Source organism: Martes martes (assembly GCF_963455335.1).
Source record: "Martes martes genome assembly, chromosome: 8".
NCBI classification, from domain to species: domain Eukaryota; kingdom Metazoa; phylum Chordata; class Mammalia; order Carnivora; family Mustelidae; genus Martes; species Martes martes.
Window position 1 is genome coordinate 51,714,889 of NC_137895.1, and position 17,543 is coordinate 51,732,431.

Consider the following 17,543-nt stretch of genomic DNA (forward strand, 5'->3'; position numbering starts at 1 on the left):
AAATATTTAAATTTATTTATTTATTTGTAGAAAATCATGCAAAAAGCACCCACAAATTACAATGGATGTTAAGCCAGTAAATCATAACCTATGTTACTTGTAGATTATACAACTGCCAGACTCAGGAAAAATGGAAGTCTATTCAGTAATCAGAAATTCTAAATATTGATGAGTGTCTTGGGTTTGTTTCCAGAATAAAACCTAAAATAATTTACTCTCTAAATTTCTTTCTCCTTAAATTTTTCTTTGTGGTAACAGAATTCATGTCTGACAATAAAATTTTTTTGAGTTCTGCTTACTAAGTTAAATAAGACCCACCTGAACACTTGAAATAGTGAAAAAAGTAGTAGAAAAGTATTAATTCTCACCTTTACAATAATATACTTTTAAAAATGAGGATAATACTAAACTTTTTTTTTTTTTTAAGATCTTATTTATTTATTTGACAGAGAGAGAGCACAAGTAGGTACAGCAGAAGGCAGTGGGAGAGGGAGAAACAGGCTCTCCACGGAGAAGGGAGCCCAATGCGGGACTCGATCCCAGCACCCTGGGATCATGACCCAAGACGAAGGGAGCTGCCCAACCAAGTGAGCCACCCCTAAACTTCTTGACTGTTTTGTTTTTTTTTTAAAGATTTTATTTATTTGACAGAGATCACACGTAGGCAGAGAGGCAGGCAGAGAGAGAGAGGAAGGGAAGCAGGCTCCCCGCTGAGCAGAGAGCCCAACTCGGGGCTCCATCCCAGGACCCTGAGATCATGACCTGAGCCGAAGGCAGAGGCTTTAATCCACTGAGCCACCCAGGTGCCCCTTGACTGTTTGTTTTTTAGAACTCTAGTTATTACCATCTGTATCACTATTTGTGGTCTGTCCATATGGATGGTCAGTACAAAATATACCAAGGTCCTAAGCGAAATCTCTACATTGGACAGAATTCTAAGACTAGTGATTAGCAATCTCAAAAATGCCTGCCCTGTATCCTAATAGAGATCTGGCAAAACTATTTATATAGATCTATAAATCTTTACATTGCCACAAAGACAAACACCACACTTCAAAGTACGCTTAAAATATAGTAACATCTTAAAAAAAAACCCCAAACCAAACCACACTAAGTATTTGCGATTTTAGTCAACAAAGATCTCAAACATCAAAGTGCAAAAAAGAGAACTGGATACACCATACTGACCGAGAAAGACTACAAGAAATAGGCATGTCTCCACTCCAGTCGATTGGTCCATTTTCTGCTTTCTGTACGCCAGATATTGCACCAGAAGGCTTTCCAGTAATTATTTTATACCTTGGGAGGAATAAATGCAAAATAAAATAAGTAGTTCATTATTTCATAGCATATCAATGGGCTTTGCAAAAATATTTCCTCAGTTGCACCTACAATTATCTACTAGACGAAACTTTGTGATTGATGTTCACAGGATCCATAAAACAATCAAAATACTTTGAATCTGACTGACTGAAGTAGAATAGTGGTTGTACGATTATTTTATATATGCCATAATTAATTTTCATTGGGATCTCAGAGTGCCATATAACAGCATCTTGATGTTCACAACAAAAATATTAATTTTTCCATCTGAAAAAATCGAGCAAACACAAAAAAAGTTATGTTACAGAATGTTTCTAGGCCATAAAAATCCCTTTTACCCATATTATCCAAAGGCAGTCAACTGGACTATGAAATTACCGCAGAATGAACAGTAGCATTTTTTTCTTTTAAAAGAAGACAACACTATACACAGCACAGTATCACAAAGATTCTTTGCAAATTGAAAAAATATGTAACACATACAAGAATAGGCGTGTGTACCAAAATTAAAAGCCAAATTTAACTGGATCCTTGAGGTAGGTGATAAAAATAAAGATGGCCTAGAGAAAGAGATGGAGGGGGAAGCAAAAGAATACCATAAAGATGGAGCAAGTCAATGAGAGCAGTCTGGCAGGTTTCAGCACTTTTCTAAACAAAACCTGAGAGTGGGAGAGAAAGAAGGGTTCCATGCTTTCAAAAATACTTTCTTCCAGATGAAAATGCAAAACATAATACAGCAGTCTTACATAAGTTTATAGACATTTTTTCTAGCATATTTTTTATTTTTTAAAAGATTTTATTTATTTATTTGACACAAAAAGATCACAAGTAGGCAGAGAGGCAGGCAGAGAGAGAGGGGGAAGCAGGCTCCCTGCTGAGCAGAGAGCCCGATGTGGGGCTCGATCCCAGGACCCTGAGATCACGACCCGAGCCGAAGGCAGAGGCTTTAACCCACTGAGCCACCCAGGCGCCCCTCTAGCATATTTTAAAAAAAATACTTTTTTATTTGACAGAGAGAGAGAGCACGAGATGGGGGAGGGTCAGAGGGAGAAGCAGACTGCCCGCTGAGCAGGGAAGCCCTGAAGTGGGGCTCGATCCCAGGACCCTGAGATCACGACCCGAGCCGAAGGCAGAGGCTTTAACCCACTGAGCCACCCAGGCGCCCCTCTAGCATATTTAAAAAAAAATACTTTTTTATTTGACAGAGAGAGAGAGCACGAGATGGGGGAGGGTCAGAGGGAGAAGCAGACTGCCCGCTGAGCAGGGAAGCCCTGAAGTGGGGCTCGATCCCAGGACCCTGAGATCATGATCTGTGCCGAAGGCAGACACTCAACTGACTGAGCCACCCAGGTGCCCTTCTAGCATAATTTTTTTTCATTTGTTTAATGTGCTCTGAGCGTATCAATATATTCTCTAAAAAAGCAGAAGACACCAGGTACCACTGATTTGGACCACTTGCTGCTTCTACAGGAGAGGCAGCAGGAGTTTTGCCTTAACGTATTTTTCACAGAAGGAATTTAATGTGAAAAATAAGTTGCATTCATATGAGAAAGATCTGACTGTGGAAGAATAAGTAGAGATATGTGAGATTAATGCAAAAAAGAAGAAGTGAAGAGAATGATGGCAGAACCCTTAAAATATTTGGAAAAGCTTTACTCATTTTGCTAAGACATATATATAAATACACTAACAAAATGTAAATGATAGGCTGAGGGAACGACACTGATATAATGTGAAACAAAAGCATCCTTCAATAGTAAAACAGTCTTTATTACTATTTCAGGCACCTTGGAACATTATCAGGGTTCATGAAAAGCTGTGCATAGAAAGAAATAAATTCTTCTGGGGCGCCTCGGTGGCTCAGCGGGTTGAAACCTCTGCCTTCAGCTCGGGTCATGATCCCAGGGTCCTGGGAACGAGCCCCGCATCAGGCTCTCTGCTCAGCAGGGAGCCTGCTTCCTCTTCTCTCTCTCTCTGCCTGCCTCTCTGCCTACTTGTGATCTGTCTTGCAAATAAATAAATAAATAAAATCTTTAAAAAAAAAAAAAGAAAGAAATTCTTCTAATGGTATATCTGTGCACATGATGACAAAATTATCAGGTATTTCTAGCTGCTGATGAGTCACATGTTTCCTTCGTTAGGGAGCATGATGTTTTTTAGGGCAGCAAGAAATGCGCAAAAGCTTTAAAGTGTACGTGTGACAAAAACATGATTAAACTGTTAGGCACAATTTACGTTTAAAGAGAAAAACACAGGGCGCCTGGGTGGCTCAGTGGGTTAAAGCCTCTGCCTTCGGCTCGGGTCATGATCCCAGGGTCCTGGGATCGAGCCCCGAGTCGGGCTCTGTGCTCAGCCGGGAGCCTGCTTCCTTCCTCTCTCTCTCTCTGCCTGCCTCTCTGCCTACTTGTGATCTGTCAAATAAATAAGTGGAATCTTTAAAAAAAAAAAAAAAAAGAGAAAAACACAAATTGACTCTCAGCCTTCATTAATGAAGAGATTTTATAAAATGGGCACTGCTACAAAGCAGGCTCAAAATAACATTATACCAAAATCATCAGTACAGTAATGGATGTCTTCCTCCCATGAATATGCAGACTGTTCTTGCTGAAAACATTTAGATAGCCAGCTTTTAGCAAAAGTCATTGTATCAGCTGGTTTTACCTCCTCAAATCAACAAACAGAAAAATACCCTTCTCTCTCGATTTCCTGAAGTAAGATTAGATGAAAGATTATATTTTTATAGTTGTGATTACTGAAGTCATGTTTACTTACAAAATGCAGGGGTAAATATAAAGGTCTGAGAGAAATGTTAAGATCTAAAGAATGATTGGACACACTGGGATGTCAGTGAGTTACTGTCCCAGAACATGCCCTAAACAACATTTATAACCTTATAGTTTTATGTGTACATAGATTAGCTATTTCTCATGACACAGGCTCATTCACTAATTTCTTTTATGATAAAAAGATGTATGATTGGTGTACAGATGTTTATAAAAAATTTTACATCTAAAGGTGCCTGGGTGGCTCAGTCAGTTAAGCATCTGCCTTCAGCTCGGGTCATGATCTTGGGGTCCTGGGATTGGGAGCCTGCTTCTCCCTCTCCCTTTGCTTGCTGCTCACCCTGCTTGCTTCTCTCTCTCCGTCAAATACGTAAGATCTTAAAAAAAAAAATTTCATATCTAGAATTCCATCTCTTTCCTTCTTTTTGCTTTTTAAAATTTTATTTATTTGGGAGAGCAAGCTTAAGAGAGAAAGCAGAGAGAGCACGGAGGGCGGAGGTTGGGGTAAAGGGGCAGAGGAAGAGGGAGAAGCAGGCTGCCCGCCGAGCAAGGAGTCCGATGTGGGGCTCGATCCCAGGACCCTAGGATCATGACCTGAGTCAAAGGCAGACACTTAATCCCCTGAGTAGAAGGCAGCCACTACCCAGGCACCTCTCTCTTTTCTCCTTTATTTGGTTTAAACAGTGATTTTATACACAGTAACTATTTCCCATTAATTATGGCAGTAGATAAAGGTATAATGTACTAGTAAAATACATTCAGTCTTTGACCGAAACCACACTAGAAAAAAACTTATTAAATGTTATATATGTATATTAAATGTTATTTCTGAAATGGTAAAAAAAGATCAGTTCAGGGTAAAATTTTTTTCTTTCTTTTTAAAAATTTTTTTAAATTTTTTTTTTTTAAGATTTTATTTATTTAGTTGACAGAGAGAAACACAGCTAGAGAGGGAACACAAGCAGGGTGAGTGGGAGAGGGAGAACCAGGCATCCCGCAGAGCAGGGAGCCCGATGTAGGACTTGATCCCAGGACCCTGGGATCATGACCTGAGCCAAAGGCAGATGCTTAACGACTGTGCCACCTGGGTGCCCCGTTTTTAAAATTTTATTTCTTTTAGATCTGGTAATGGTTCTAACAGAAATACTATTTTTTTTTCCAGTTATATAAATGAAAAACCCTGATAAGTAGTACACAAAGAGAAATAAACAGTGTGCTGAAATAGACTCCAGAAAGCAGGGTATTTTTAATAATGGACCAAAGGCTGATGCCATTTACACTTTGTATATAAGATACTTAAACACAATATGAAAAATTATGCCTATATACTTTATAAAGCTGTATTCTTATTCAAAACAAAATAGATTAATACATCAGAAATGATGGCTAAAATCAATATTCATTAGTATACACCCCTAAAGTATGATGACACAAAGACAGAAATACATTTTTAAAATTGTTTTGAATTTTTTTTTTTTTTTTTTTTTTTTTTTAAAGATTTTATTTATTTATTTGACAGATAGAGAGATCACAAGTAGGCAGAGAGGCAGGCAGAGAGAGAAGGGGAAGCAGGCTCCCCGCTGAGCAGAGAGCCCGATGCGGGGCTCGATCCCAGGACCCTGAGATCATGACCTGAGCCGAAGGCAGCGGCTTAATCCACTGAGCCACCCAGGCGCCCCAAATTGTTTTGAATTTTAGACAGAGAAACCACTTACATCACTTCCTTATTCCTACGTGGCCCTTCAAATGGTCTAAATGGCAGGGATCCAGTAGCTGCATGGTAAAATGTTACCCCAATGCTCCAAAGATCAACTGTTGCTCCATACTTCTTCTGATGATCTTTTCTCAGCACTGCTCTCTCATACATATCAGGATGCTTTAAAAAAAAGGATGAAGAAATGAACTTGTGTTCTATAGTAATACATTACACACAAATGGGTAATCAATAACTCCTACAAATTCCACCATATTTTCCTTATAATTTCACTTTCCCAATCTAAAAAGACTATTTCATGTTTTCTTTTCCCTCCTCAAGCCTCCAAACTACCCTTCTTTGACTCTCAATTTTGAAACCTCACTTCATACTTCAGCAAGGAAATGGAAGCAATCAGAGATCAATTCTCCCTATGCCTTTTATCAAATACCAACCTATCTGAATCTGTGTCTAGACTCCAGGCCTACTTTCCAGTTACGATGGAACTGCTCCTGTCAAGGGCTAACTTTTCCATCTCTGCTGTGGAACCCACCTTATTGAGACTCACCAATTCCAGAAATCAGTTCCTGCAATTAACCCTTTTATTTTAAGTATCAATTTCCCCCTACTGGATCATTCCTTTCAGCTTACATACATGCTTTAAGATCTCCCATTTTCCTTCTCTTTTTGGAAGGGGGTGGCGGGAGAGGGAGTAGGGGAGAGAATCTTAAGCAGGCTCCACACCCAGCACAGAGCCTGATGCATGACTTGATCTTGCGATCCTGACCTTAGCTGAAATCAACAGCCACCCAGGTGCCCCTAAGATCTCCCCCTTTTTTTTTTTTTTTTAAAAAAAAAAGCCCTAAACTGACCCCACCACCCTTTCTACATATGACCCAATTCTCTGCTTCCCATCATAGTAAAACTTCTCAAAATAGCTGTTTACATTTATAACTGTCTCATTTCCTCATCTCCTATTTAGGCCTATGGCATTAAATATTATTTATATACTCTAAGATTTTATTTATTTCAGAGAGAGAGAGAGAGACAGCACAAATAGGCAGAGTAGAGTGGCAGTCACAAGGAGAAGCAGGCTCCTGATGAGCATGGAGCCTAATATGGGGGCTCAATCCCAGGACCCCGGGCTCATGACCTGAACAGAAGGCAGATGCTTAACCGACTGAGTCACCCAGGTGCCCCTTATCTAATACTTTAATTCCCAAAACTATCTCCCGCCCTGAGCTCCAGATTCATATATTCTACTGATTTCTCTAATATCTAAAAAGTAGCTCAAACTTCACATATCTAAAATAGACTCTTGGTCTTCATTCTCAAACTGGTTTCCTTCTAATCTTTACCCTCTTAAGTAAGCAGTACCACCATCTACCCAGTGGCTTATACCCCAAACCTTTCAGGCAGCCTTGATTCCTTTTCCTCGTCCCTGACATGCAGTCCATCAGAGCAAGTCAGATGGACTCTGAGATAAAAATCAAATTTTCTAAAATTATTTCACAGACTAGCCTGACTGGGTTGACTGGGATGGAGCAACCCTGACAAGTAGGTGGTCTGATGTTGAACACATGACTTTAAGCCCAGGAGATACTATACGAGAGTTCTGGAGTAGAGACAAATCTTAGAAGACATGGCTTAGGAGCTTACAGATCCAGACAGAGATTCTGGTGGACATTAAGCCCTGCAGAGTATAACCAGGAGTCATACATGCTTTGCCTCTGGACATTTGCCTTCACAGAAGTGACGCATTAGAACTTTAAGATTCTTGAAAGATAAAGCTACAAGAGTGTATTATTATGGACCAAAGTAGAGCAGAGTTGACCAAAGATTTGATCATCCAAATCAAAACAAATGCCTTATGACACTGCGATATGTGGCTGTGGCCCAAGGGCCTGGGAACCAATGCAAATGGCACTACTAGGAGGGTGTTTCTAAATAACACAATCTATGAATCTGACTCCCAAAGGGTCACAATCCCTGGATTTTGTGTGTGGTGTATGGGAGGGGTGGGAGATGGGGATGGGGGATACTCTTTCGGGAAATACGCTTTATTTTTTTAAGATTTTATTTATTTATTTGAGACAGAATGAGAGAGAGAGAGAGAGCATGAGAGAGGAGGTCAGAGCAAGAAGCAGACTTCCTGCCAAGCAGGGAGCCTGATGCGGGACTTGATCATGACCTGAGTGGAAGGCAGTTGCTTAACCAACAGAGCCACCCAGATGCCTGGGAAATAGATTTTAATGTAAAATCAAAAGAGATGATAAGCATGAGGGGTTTGAATTGAGTGTCCAAACTTATGCCTACCAGACATATGGGGTACAAGTGGTTTTGCTGTTTTATGGTGTAGCACATAAACTATTGTCCTTAGAAGTGCTAGCCAGACCTTTGACCCAATAGATGGTACTTAGTATATAAATGGGGCTGTGAACAGAGTACCTGGATATGCCTGATAATCCTCTAGCACACAAGGAGTAGATACAGTGATTCTAGAAGAAGACAAAGGGGGAATCTCCTCAAAAGGTACAATAATACACTACCTAACTGGTATAATTCCCTGCAGAGTGACTGAATGATATTGGCTTAATACAGGGTGGTTAGATGTATCTGTGTTCACTGGCTCTCTCCTGAATGTAAGACTTGTGTTTCTGGAGGGTTTGGTATTACTGGGCCTGGCCTTCCACACTTGGAATAGGAACATAAGAATAAACCTACTATAAAACTCTCAGTTTATATTATTAAAATATCCATCATATTAAAAATGGTGGAAGAATGAATGTTGACGTTTTCTTTGGACTTTCACAAACAAAGGGTGGTGGGAGATTAAACATCTGGCCTGGGAATTCCAAAATGAGAAATTTTTTCATTTAAATATAAATATTTCTGTGGGACACCTGGGTGGCTCTTAAAAAAAAAAATATATATATATATATATGTATGTATGTATATATAAATGTATTTCTAGATTGCTGAGCTTCAGGCTTTTATTTAACTCTTTTCTTTTTTTAAAGATTTTATTTATTTATTTGACAGACAGAGATCACAAGTAGGCAGAGAGAGAGGAGGAAGCAGGCTCCCTGCTGAGCAGAGAGCCCGATGCAGGGCTCGATCCCAGGACCCTGAGATCATGACCCAAGCCGAAGGCAGAGAGTTAACCCACTGAGCCACCAAGGCGCCCCTTCTTAAGTGTTTCAAATGCTTACTAACTTTACACAAACACACCTACACAGTTTGAAACACAGAGCTTTTCTAGCTTTCTAGCATTTCAAGTTAGATCTTTTCAAAAGCATTTCATTTTTTGTGTTTCTAATAATGTTCCTTTCTGTCTTTCAATAACCAACCTCCCTGAATAGAATCCTATGCTTCAGAATTATAACGAAATTTGCTCTATAGGGGTATCATTATAACAAACTTGTAATATATACTAACTGCTGTGATCCAAAAAAGGGAGCATTTACTAGCTACATGCTTCTGAAACATATATACAGCTTTTTCTCTTAATATAGATCCACAGCATTAGAAAAATTAAAAAACTTGAGTGTTATAAAACTTAAAAGAATCTTTAAAAGAAAAATAACAGCATCGCTAGATGGCAATATCTAATTCCCTCATTACACACCATACACATGAGAATAAAAGCTTAATTTTTGTTGTAAAAGTTAGTGACATTTTATAGTTGACCAGTCACCCATATTTACAACATATTCAGCTTTAAATAAGTGATACAGGACTTACCAAATATTCTTCTGTGCCATACAGAGAAACAAACTGCTCATCATCTTCTAATTCTCTAGCTGCACCAAAATCTGTGAGTTTGTACACAGACTGTCCATCTTCCCCTATAACACGCATGATATTCCCTGGCTTGATATCACGGTGCACTATGCCATTCTCTCGGAGATGATTCATTCCACCGACTTGATAAAATAAAACAAAGGAAATCATAATGTAGGCATCTATGTACATGTGTATGCACATCAAATTCAGCCACATTCACTCAGTATGTTTTTCCATAAGTTGGTCTAAAATCATTTTTACCAAAGAAATAATACATGGTGTTTACATTTTATATCTCATGTCTGAGTAATACAGTTTAAGGATAAGGATCAATATGGTTTAGGGAAGAGTCCAATCTCTCTTAATTAAATACTATTGGAAATGGAACAAAATGGTCTTCAGCATAAAGACTTCCTGAATTACTTCTGGTTATATACATGTGGGTAATGTACCTAAACTTAAGAATAATGATTCCTGAGAAATTGCCAATCTTTCACCACAGTTTCATATTTCTTTAGCTTGGAGAAAAATTCCATAAAATAGTAAACTGGACTCAATACATAAAACAGTAAAAAAGTAATTGAGGCAAAGTGTCAGACTGGCTTCCATAAGCATATATTTCTTACATGCTTAAAGCTATTCTTCAAAGGTCATTTTCCTTTTTTTTTTTTAAGGGTAAAGGGGCTACATTGCTGAAATTAATCTGTTTTGGCTAACTGACAAGCAGTGCCACTGAACACTAGTTTGAAACATTTGACAGCTGATAGATGGATGTCCAAATAGAACATACAAAAATAAGCTTATGGGTATCACACTCAATTACGAAAATTCAGGGCTACCTGTACACTTAGGAAGTCATCAATTATCTATAACTTCTACTTGGTTAAACGGGCTGTAGCATATATTGTTTTTCTCTCATCTTATCCTCACCTAAAGGGTCTCCACACTGCTTTCACTATCAAGTTCAAGAATTCCCACTAACCTTATGCCTTCTTTATCACTGGACTTTTCCCATTCCTCAAATACTGATTCACTTCTCGTCAAGAAGATATTATTCCCTTTGGTTGCCATATTCTTTTTTTTTTTTAAATAGCTTTGAGATAAAATTCATGTATCATAAAATTCAGCCTTTAAAGTATACAACTGAGTAGTTTTTAGAAGAGTAAAAGTGTACAACCATCACCACTATTCTCAGAACATTTTCATTATGCCAAAAAGAAACCCCATACCCGTTAGCAGTCACTCCTCATACCTGCCATCCCCTCAAATCCCTGGAAATGACTAATCTGCTTTCTGTTTCTGTGGATTTGCCTATTCTGGACATTTCGTATGAACAAAATCATAAATATTATGACCTTTGTGTCTGGTTTCCTTCACTTAGCATCATTTTTCAAGGTGCATCCATTTTATAGCATGTATCACTACTTTCTCTTTTTTTTTTTAAGTAAGCTCTAGGCCCAACTCATGACCCCAAGATCAAGAGTCACATGCTCCACCGAATGAGCGAGTCAAGTGCCCCATTTTTCTTTTTCATGAACGAGTAATATGTCATTGCATGGATAATGGACATTTTATTTATACATCAGTTGATGGACACTTGGGCTACTTCCATTTTTGGCTAATAGGAATACTGGTATACAAGTTTCTGTATGGACAAGTTTTTAATTCTTTTTTTTTTTTTTTAAATATTTTATTTATTTATTTCACAGACAGTGATTACAAGTAGTCAGAGAGGCAGGCAGAGGAGGAGGAAGCAGGCTCCCTGCTGAGCAGACAGCCCGATGTGGGGCTTGATCCCAGGACCCTGGGACCATGACCTAAGCTGAAGGCAGAGGCTTTAACCCACTGAGCCACCCAGGCGCCCCAAGTTTTTAATTCTTATAGGTAAATACCTAGCATTGGAATTGCTAAGTCACATGGTAATTCTGTTTAATCTTTTGAGGAACTGCTAGACTATTTTCCCAAGTGGCTGTACTTTTTTACGATCCCACCACCTATATATTAGGGTCCAACTTTTTCACATCCTTGCCAACACCTGTTTTTGTTGTCTTTTTTTAAAAAAATAATTAATTAATTAAGAGAGACAGAACATTCATGAATAGAGGGAGGGGCAGAGGGAGAGGACCTTAAGCAGACTCCCTGCTGAGTGAGGAGCCCAAGACCAGGCTCAATCACATGACCCTGAGATCATCATCTGAGCTGAAACCAAGGAGTTGGACACTCAATGGAATGAGCCACCCGGGTGCCCATTTTATCTTTTTGATTTGGCCATGCTAGTGAGTATGAAGTGGTATCACTTTGTAGTTTTGATTTGCATTTCCCTAATGGCTAATAATCTTGATTCTCTTTTTATGTTCTCACTGGCCATATATGTTCACCTTCTTTGGAGAGATGTTTATCATTTTTATTTATTTTTATTTACTTATTTTTTCCTTTTGCCCATTTTTAAATTGCGTTATTTGTCTTTTGATTAAGTTGTTAGGATCAAAAATTCCTTATCGTATATGTGATTTGCAAATAACTTCTCTCGTTCTGTGGGTTGTCTTTTTACTTACTTGATACTGTCCTCTGAAACACAAATGTTTTTAATGTTGATGAAGTCCAGCTTACCTATTTTTTCTTTGTGTATGTATACTCTTGCTGTTGTATCTAAGAAAGTACTGCATAAAGATCTTCAGTTTTGAATACAAAAATAATATATTTAAAATTCTTACGTCATTAGGGGCACCTAGGTGTCTCAGTTGGTTAAGAGTTAGACTCGATTACGGCTTGGGTCTTGATCTTGGGGTCATGAGTTCAAGCCCCCTGTTGGGCTCCATGCTGAGTCTGGAGCCTACTTAAAAAAAAAAAATTCTTGGGGCACGTGGGTGGCTCAGCTGATTAATAATCTGCCTTTGGCTCAGGTCATGATCCCAGGGTACTGGGATTGAGCCCGGCATCCGGCTCCCTGCTCAGTGCGGAGTCTGCTCCTCCCCCCACTCCTCCCACCACTCGTGCTCTCTTTCTGTCTCTCAAATAAAATCTTAAAAAAAAAAAACCCTTATGTCATTAAATTATATACACATATAACTATAAAATCACACGTATATTTATATACACATATATTTATAAAATCATATAAACAAACGTACCCACATCTCGCAAAACAATTAAAAATTCAGACTCTGGTAGTCCATAGGCATTAGATGGCTCTTCTAAAACAGTGTATAAACTTCCACATGGACAAAATTCCATAATAAGTACTTTATGTCTTGTTGTTGTCTGGAAAAAAAAAATCACCGATTGGGACTCAATATAAAAGTTTTTATTATAGGCTAGTACTTATCTGATTTCACTTAAATGTAGAATATACTACAATAATGAACGCACTATGAATTGCTTTACCTGGGATTTGTTAACTACCTATTGACTATACTCATATAATGATTAACAGCTTCTAAATTCCTATTGGATTTGTTTTTGAAAGATGATCAAACCACGACGAAAGCTGGCTAAATCTGAAATAGGAAAAAATCACTGCTACACTGTTATAATGGTTCTTTAAAAATTTCTTTAATTTCTAATACATAATAGTACATTTAGGACATTAATGTTTGAACAGAGCTCTTAAAACACTTGAAATTCTTCTCATGACAAGTACTTCCACTTCAGGGAATGGAGTGCTAGTCTTAAAAACAAACAGATGGCAGAAGAGCCTAGTGGTTCCCCTCACAGCAGTCTGAGCTTGCTGATTTGCATATGAGCTGCTGATTTGTTTCAAACCTTTCAATGCATCATTGATTATAAGATACATCACCAATTTAATAACAGCTTTTTAGGGAAAAAGAAATACTACCAAATTACATATATACACTGATTATAAGATACGTTCCCATTTCAGGAACTTGAAAATGTGATTATGAGTCTTAAAATCCAGTATTCGTCTCCAATTTTTTTTGTGGTTATTTCCAATTTTTTGTCCTTCCTTCCTTTTATATTTTTTTCCTGCATATCCCCAAAACACTTTTATTGTTTTTTAGATTTTATTTATTTATTTATTTGATAGAGAGAAAGAGAAACAGCAAGAGAGGGAATACAAGCAGGGGGAGTGGAAGAGGGAGAAGGCTTCCTGCCAAGCAGGGAGCCCAACTCAGCTCCGACCTGAGCCCAAGGTAGATGCTTAACGACTGAGCCACCAGGCGCCCCAGGATTTTATTTATATGAGAGAGAGACAGCATGAAAGGGGGAGTCAGAGGGAGAAGCAGATAGCACAAGAGGGGGTAAGGTCAAAAGGAGAAGCAGACTTCCTACTGAGCAGGGAGCTGGGAGTCTGATATGGGACTTGATCCTGGGCCTCCAGGAGCATGACCTGAGCCAAAGGCAGTCATTTAAACAGCTGAGCTACTCAGGTGCCCACCCCCCCAACCACTTTCATAAACTATTTTATTTATTTTTAAAAATATTTTATTTATTTGATGGGGGGGCGGGGACACAAGCTGAGGGGAGGGGCAGAGGGAGAAGCAGACTCCTCACGGAGCAGAGAGCCAGAACCGGGACTTGATTCTAGGACCCCGAGATTATGACCTGAGTTGAAGGCAGCCACTTAACCAACTGAGTCACCCAGGTGCCCCTTTCATAAGACTATTTTAAATTTCTCTACTATTGAGTAGTTATATAAAGAGAGAAATAACTTTAAAAGATTTTTGTTTTTAAATAATGAAGTAGTATGATGATGGTTGAAAATCTGGGAAATACCCATAATTCCATTACCCAGAGATAATTATGCTAATATTTTGGTGCATTTCCTTTCAGTCTATTTCTTATCTATCAAATCACATAAGAGATACACAACATGATACTGTATATTCAAGATCACATTGTGTATTTATTTTTAATCCTGTTTTTCTGACATAACATTATACATAAACGTGTTTCCAGAAAATTAAAACTTTGGTAAATACCTCTTTTCGTTACTGCTTAACTATTGTGTAGTGAAAAATAAATTTCACCCCAAGAGAGGTCAGGCTTTTGTTTGGCTTTGGCTACTAACAGGTGATTACTAGGCATCTGGAGTATCCTGTCTGCTAGAAGTCTTTCTCTGAATGGGGGCTTTGGCCATTAACAGTCTAATGATGTGATTTATGATGGAGGTTTTAGGATGTACAAGTCCATCTCAATTTCCAAAGGAAAACACAACTAAAGGTATTAGCCTGAACTTCTGGAAAGGGCTAAAGACTAAAAGTCAGCCATCCAGGCAGTATGTGATTGAGTCCCAACACAAACTCTAGACACCAAAGGCTCAGGTGAGTTTCTGAGGCTGACAATATTTTGTGTACACTATTATACATCAATACCAGGAGGGTACTGTATCTGTGAGGAAAAGGAAGATTCATGTTTGGAATCCTCCTATATTCTGTTCTATGAATTTCTTCCTTTGACTAGTTCTAATTTGCCTTCTTTTGCTAGAATAAAACTGTAACTACATTCCTTTCCTGAATTCTCTGAGTCATTCAAGATTCTATTTTTTTTTAAAGACCTTATTTATTTATTTATTTAGAAAGCATGAGCATATGAGCCGGGGGAAAGGGCAGGGGAAAAAGGAGAGAACCGAAAGCAGAGTGCGAGGGCCAATGTGGGGCTCAATCCCAGGACCCTGAGATCATGACCTGAGCGGAAATCAAGAGTTGGACATTCAGGGCACCTGGGTGGCTCAGTTGTTAAGTATCTACCTTTGGCTCAGGTCATGATCCCAGGGTCATGGGATCGAGCCGTGAATCCAACTCCCTGCTCGGCAAGAAGCTGGCTTCTCCCTCTTCCACTCCCCGTGCTTGTGTTCCCTCTCTCACTGTCATTCTCTCTGTCAAATAAATAAATAAAATCTTAGAAAAAAAAAAAAGAGCTGGACACTTAACTGACTGAGCCACCCAGGCATCCTGAGTCATTCAACATTCTAGCATATTATCAAATCTGGGGGTGCCTGGGTGGCTCAGTGGGTTAAAGCCTCTGCCTTCGGCTCAGGTTATGATCCCAGGGTCCTGGGATCGAGCCCCACATTGGGCTCCCTGATCAGCAGGGAGCCTGCTTCCCCCCTCTCTCTCTGCCTGTCTCTCTGCCTACTTGTTATCTCTCTCCCTGTTAAATAAATAAATAAATAAATAAATAAAATCTTAAAAAAAAAAAAAAATCTGGGGGCGCCTGGGTGGCTCAGTGGGTTAAGCCTCTGCCTTCGGCTCAGGCCATGATCTCAGGGTACTGGGATCGAGCCCTGCATCGGGCTCTCTGCTCAGCGGGGAGCCTGCTTCCTCCTCTCTCTCTCTGCCTGCCTCTCTGTCTACTTGTGATCTCTGTCAAATAAATAAATAAAATCTTTAAAAAAAAAAATCTGGGGACAGTCATGGGGAGCCCCAAATTTGTAGCCAGCTTGTCTGATGTGATGGTAGCCCTAGAGGACTGGTGAACTTACAGCTAGTGTCTGAAAAAGCACAGTCTTCTGGGGACTGTTCTCTTTGTACAGTACGCCAAACTCTTCTGCAGCTGGTATCGGAGATCTTGAACAAACCTGGCAGGTGGAAGGCTACATTCTTTTTTTTTTTTTAAAGATTTTATTTATTTATTTGACAGAGAGAGACACAATGAGAGAGGGAACACAAGCAGAGGGAGCAGGAAAGGGAGAAGCCAACTTCCTGCCAAGCAGGGAGCCCAATGTAGGGCTCGATCCCATAACCCTGGGATCATGACCTGAGCCAAAGGCAACCACTGAACGACTGCACCACCCAGGTGCCCCTGGATGGCTACATTCTTAATCTCGAGTGTAACAAACTGAGTAACTATCCATCACATATTCTAACTTATTTAACCATTCTTTATCATAAACAGGGCAGCAATGAACATCTTTGTGCATAAAACTCTATTTAAATTTCTGATTAGTTCCTAAGAAGTACTCACTAAAAATGAAATCACTATTATAAGGAATATAAAAAGTGCCAAATTATTATTTAAAAAGTGTGATTTGACTGATTACTCATCCACATCTACGGGGATTAAACTAAATTTCTATTTCCATTACTTCTAGATAATTTTTCTTGTGACATTCTTTTTTCTTCCTAATGACATTCTTCTTTTCAGTTTCTTCCTAAAGTCAATTGTATCTTTTATATACTGTATTAACATATACAGTATGTACTTATATACTGTATTAATTTCTGGATTCCTAGGATTTTTATTCTTTTACAAAGCCTTCTTCGTATTGTTTGACTTGCTCCTTTTATAATTATGTCAATTTAACTTCACTTAGTTTTTATTTCTAGTAAAAATACTAGTAACCACAGCCTAGTATAAGAAATAGACTACTTTTTCTGATTCCATGATACTTTATTTCCTTTTTATGTCTCTTCAAGAATCCTTGAGGACAAAAAAAAAAAAAAAAAGAATCTTTGAGGACAGGATATTTGGTTATATGAGCTCTAATTTTCATCACTTAAAAAACTTCATTGTTTATAAAACAATTTTTTATATTAGGTCATTTCTCCCGGATTGCAATAATTACAATAAATAAGATAAGATTAACTAAAGCTTGACTACTTACCTCCTCTTCAATAGCAAATAATTTGACAATATTTTTGTGATTGAGTTTTTTTAACACTTCAAATTCTCTCATTTGAACATCCACTGGACGAAGGAAGCTTATGTTATTAAATACTTTGATAGCAAATAAGTCACCAGTTTTCTAAAAAAAAGAGAGAAAGATTTTATTTATCTATAGTATTATAAAGAAGATTAAAAGGTACTATTAGAACTATAGCAATTTATTTATCTTACAGAACATCCAAATATTTTTTAAGCATAGGTAACTGTACTAGAGCTCTTGATTTTTTTTTTAAAGCTAAAATCAATTAGTCAGCTGCTCCAAATTTCTCTCAAATTGTATGCTTTGAAATGAAGTAAAGGCTTTCTTTCAAAATAAAAAGCTTCCAGGGGTG

General features: G+C 38.5%; 1 protein-coding gene across 3 annotated transcripts in view; it reads right to left on the minus strand.

Annotated features, from left to right (window-relative positions):
- The window catches only part of TBK1 (TANK binding kinase 1), a 45,107-nt gene that overhangs the window by 18,327 nt on the left and 9,237 nt on the right, over nucleotides 1-17,543 (minus strand). For all 3 annotated transcript variants that reach the window (XM_080812507.1, XM_080812506.1, XM_080812505.1), the window contains exons 3-7: nucleotides 17,150-17,290; nucleotides 12,717-12,846; nucleotides 9,544-9,725; nucleotides 5,822-5,982; nucleotides 1,189-1,299 (exon numbers count right to left, since the gene is read on the minus strand). In XM_080812507.1, the coding sequence (XP_080668633.1) occupies nucleotides 1,189-1,299; nucleotides 5,822-5,982; nucleotides 9,544-9,725; nucleotides 12,717-12,846; nucleotides 17,150-17,290 (725 nt within the window). The remainder of the gene's footprint in view (nucleotides 1-1,188; nucleotides 1,300-5,821; nucleotides 5,983-9,543; nucleotides 9,726-12,716; nucleotides 12,847-17,149; nucleotides 17,291-17,543) is intronic.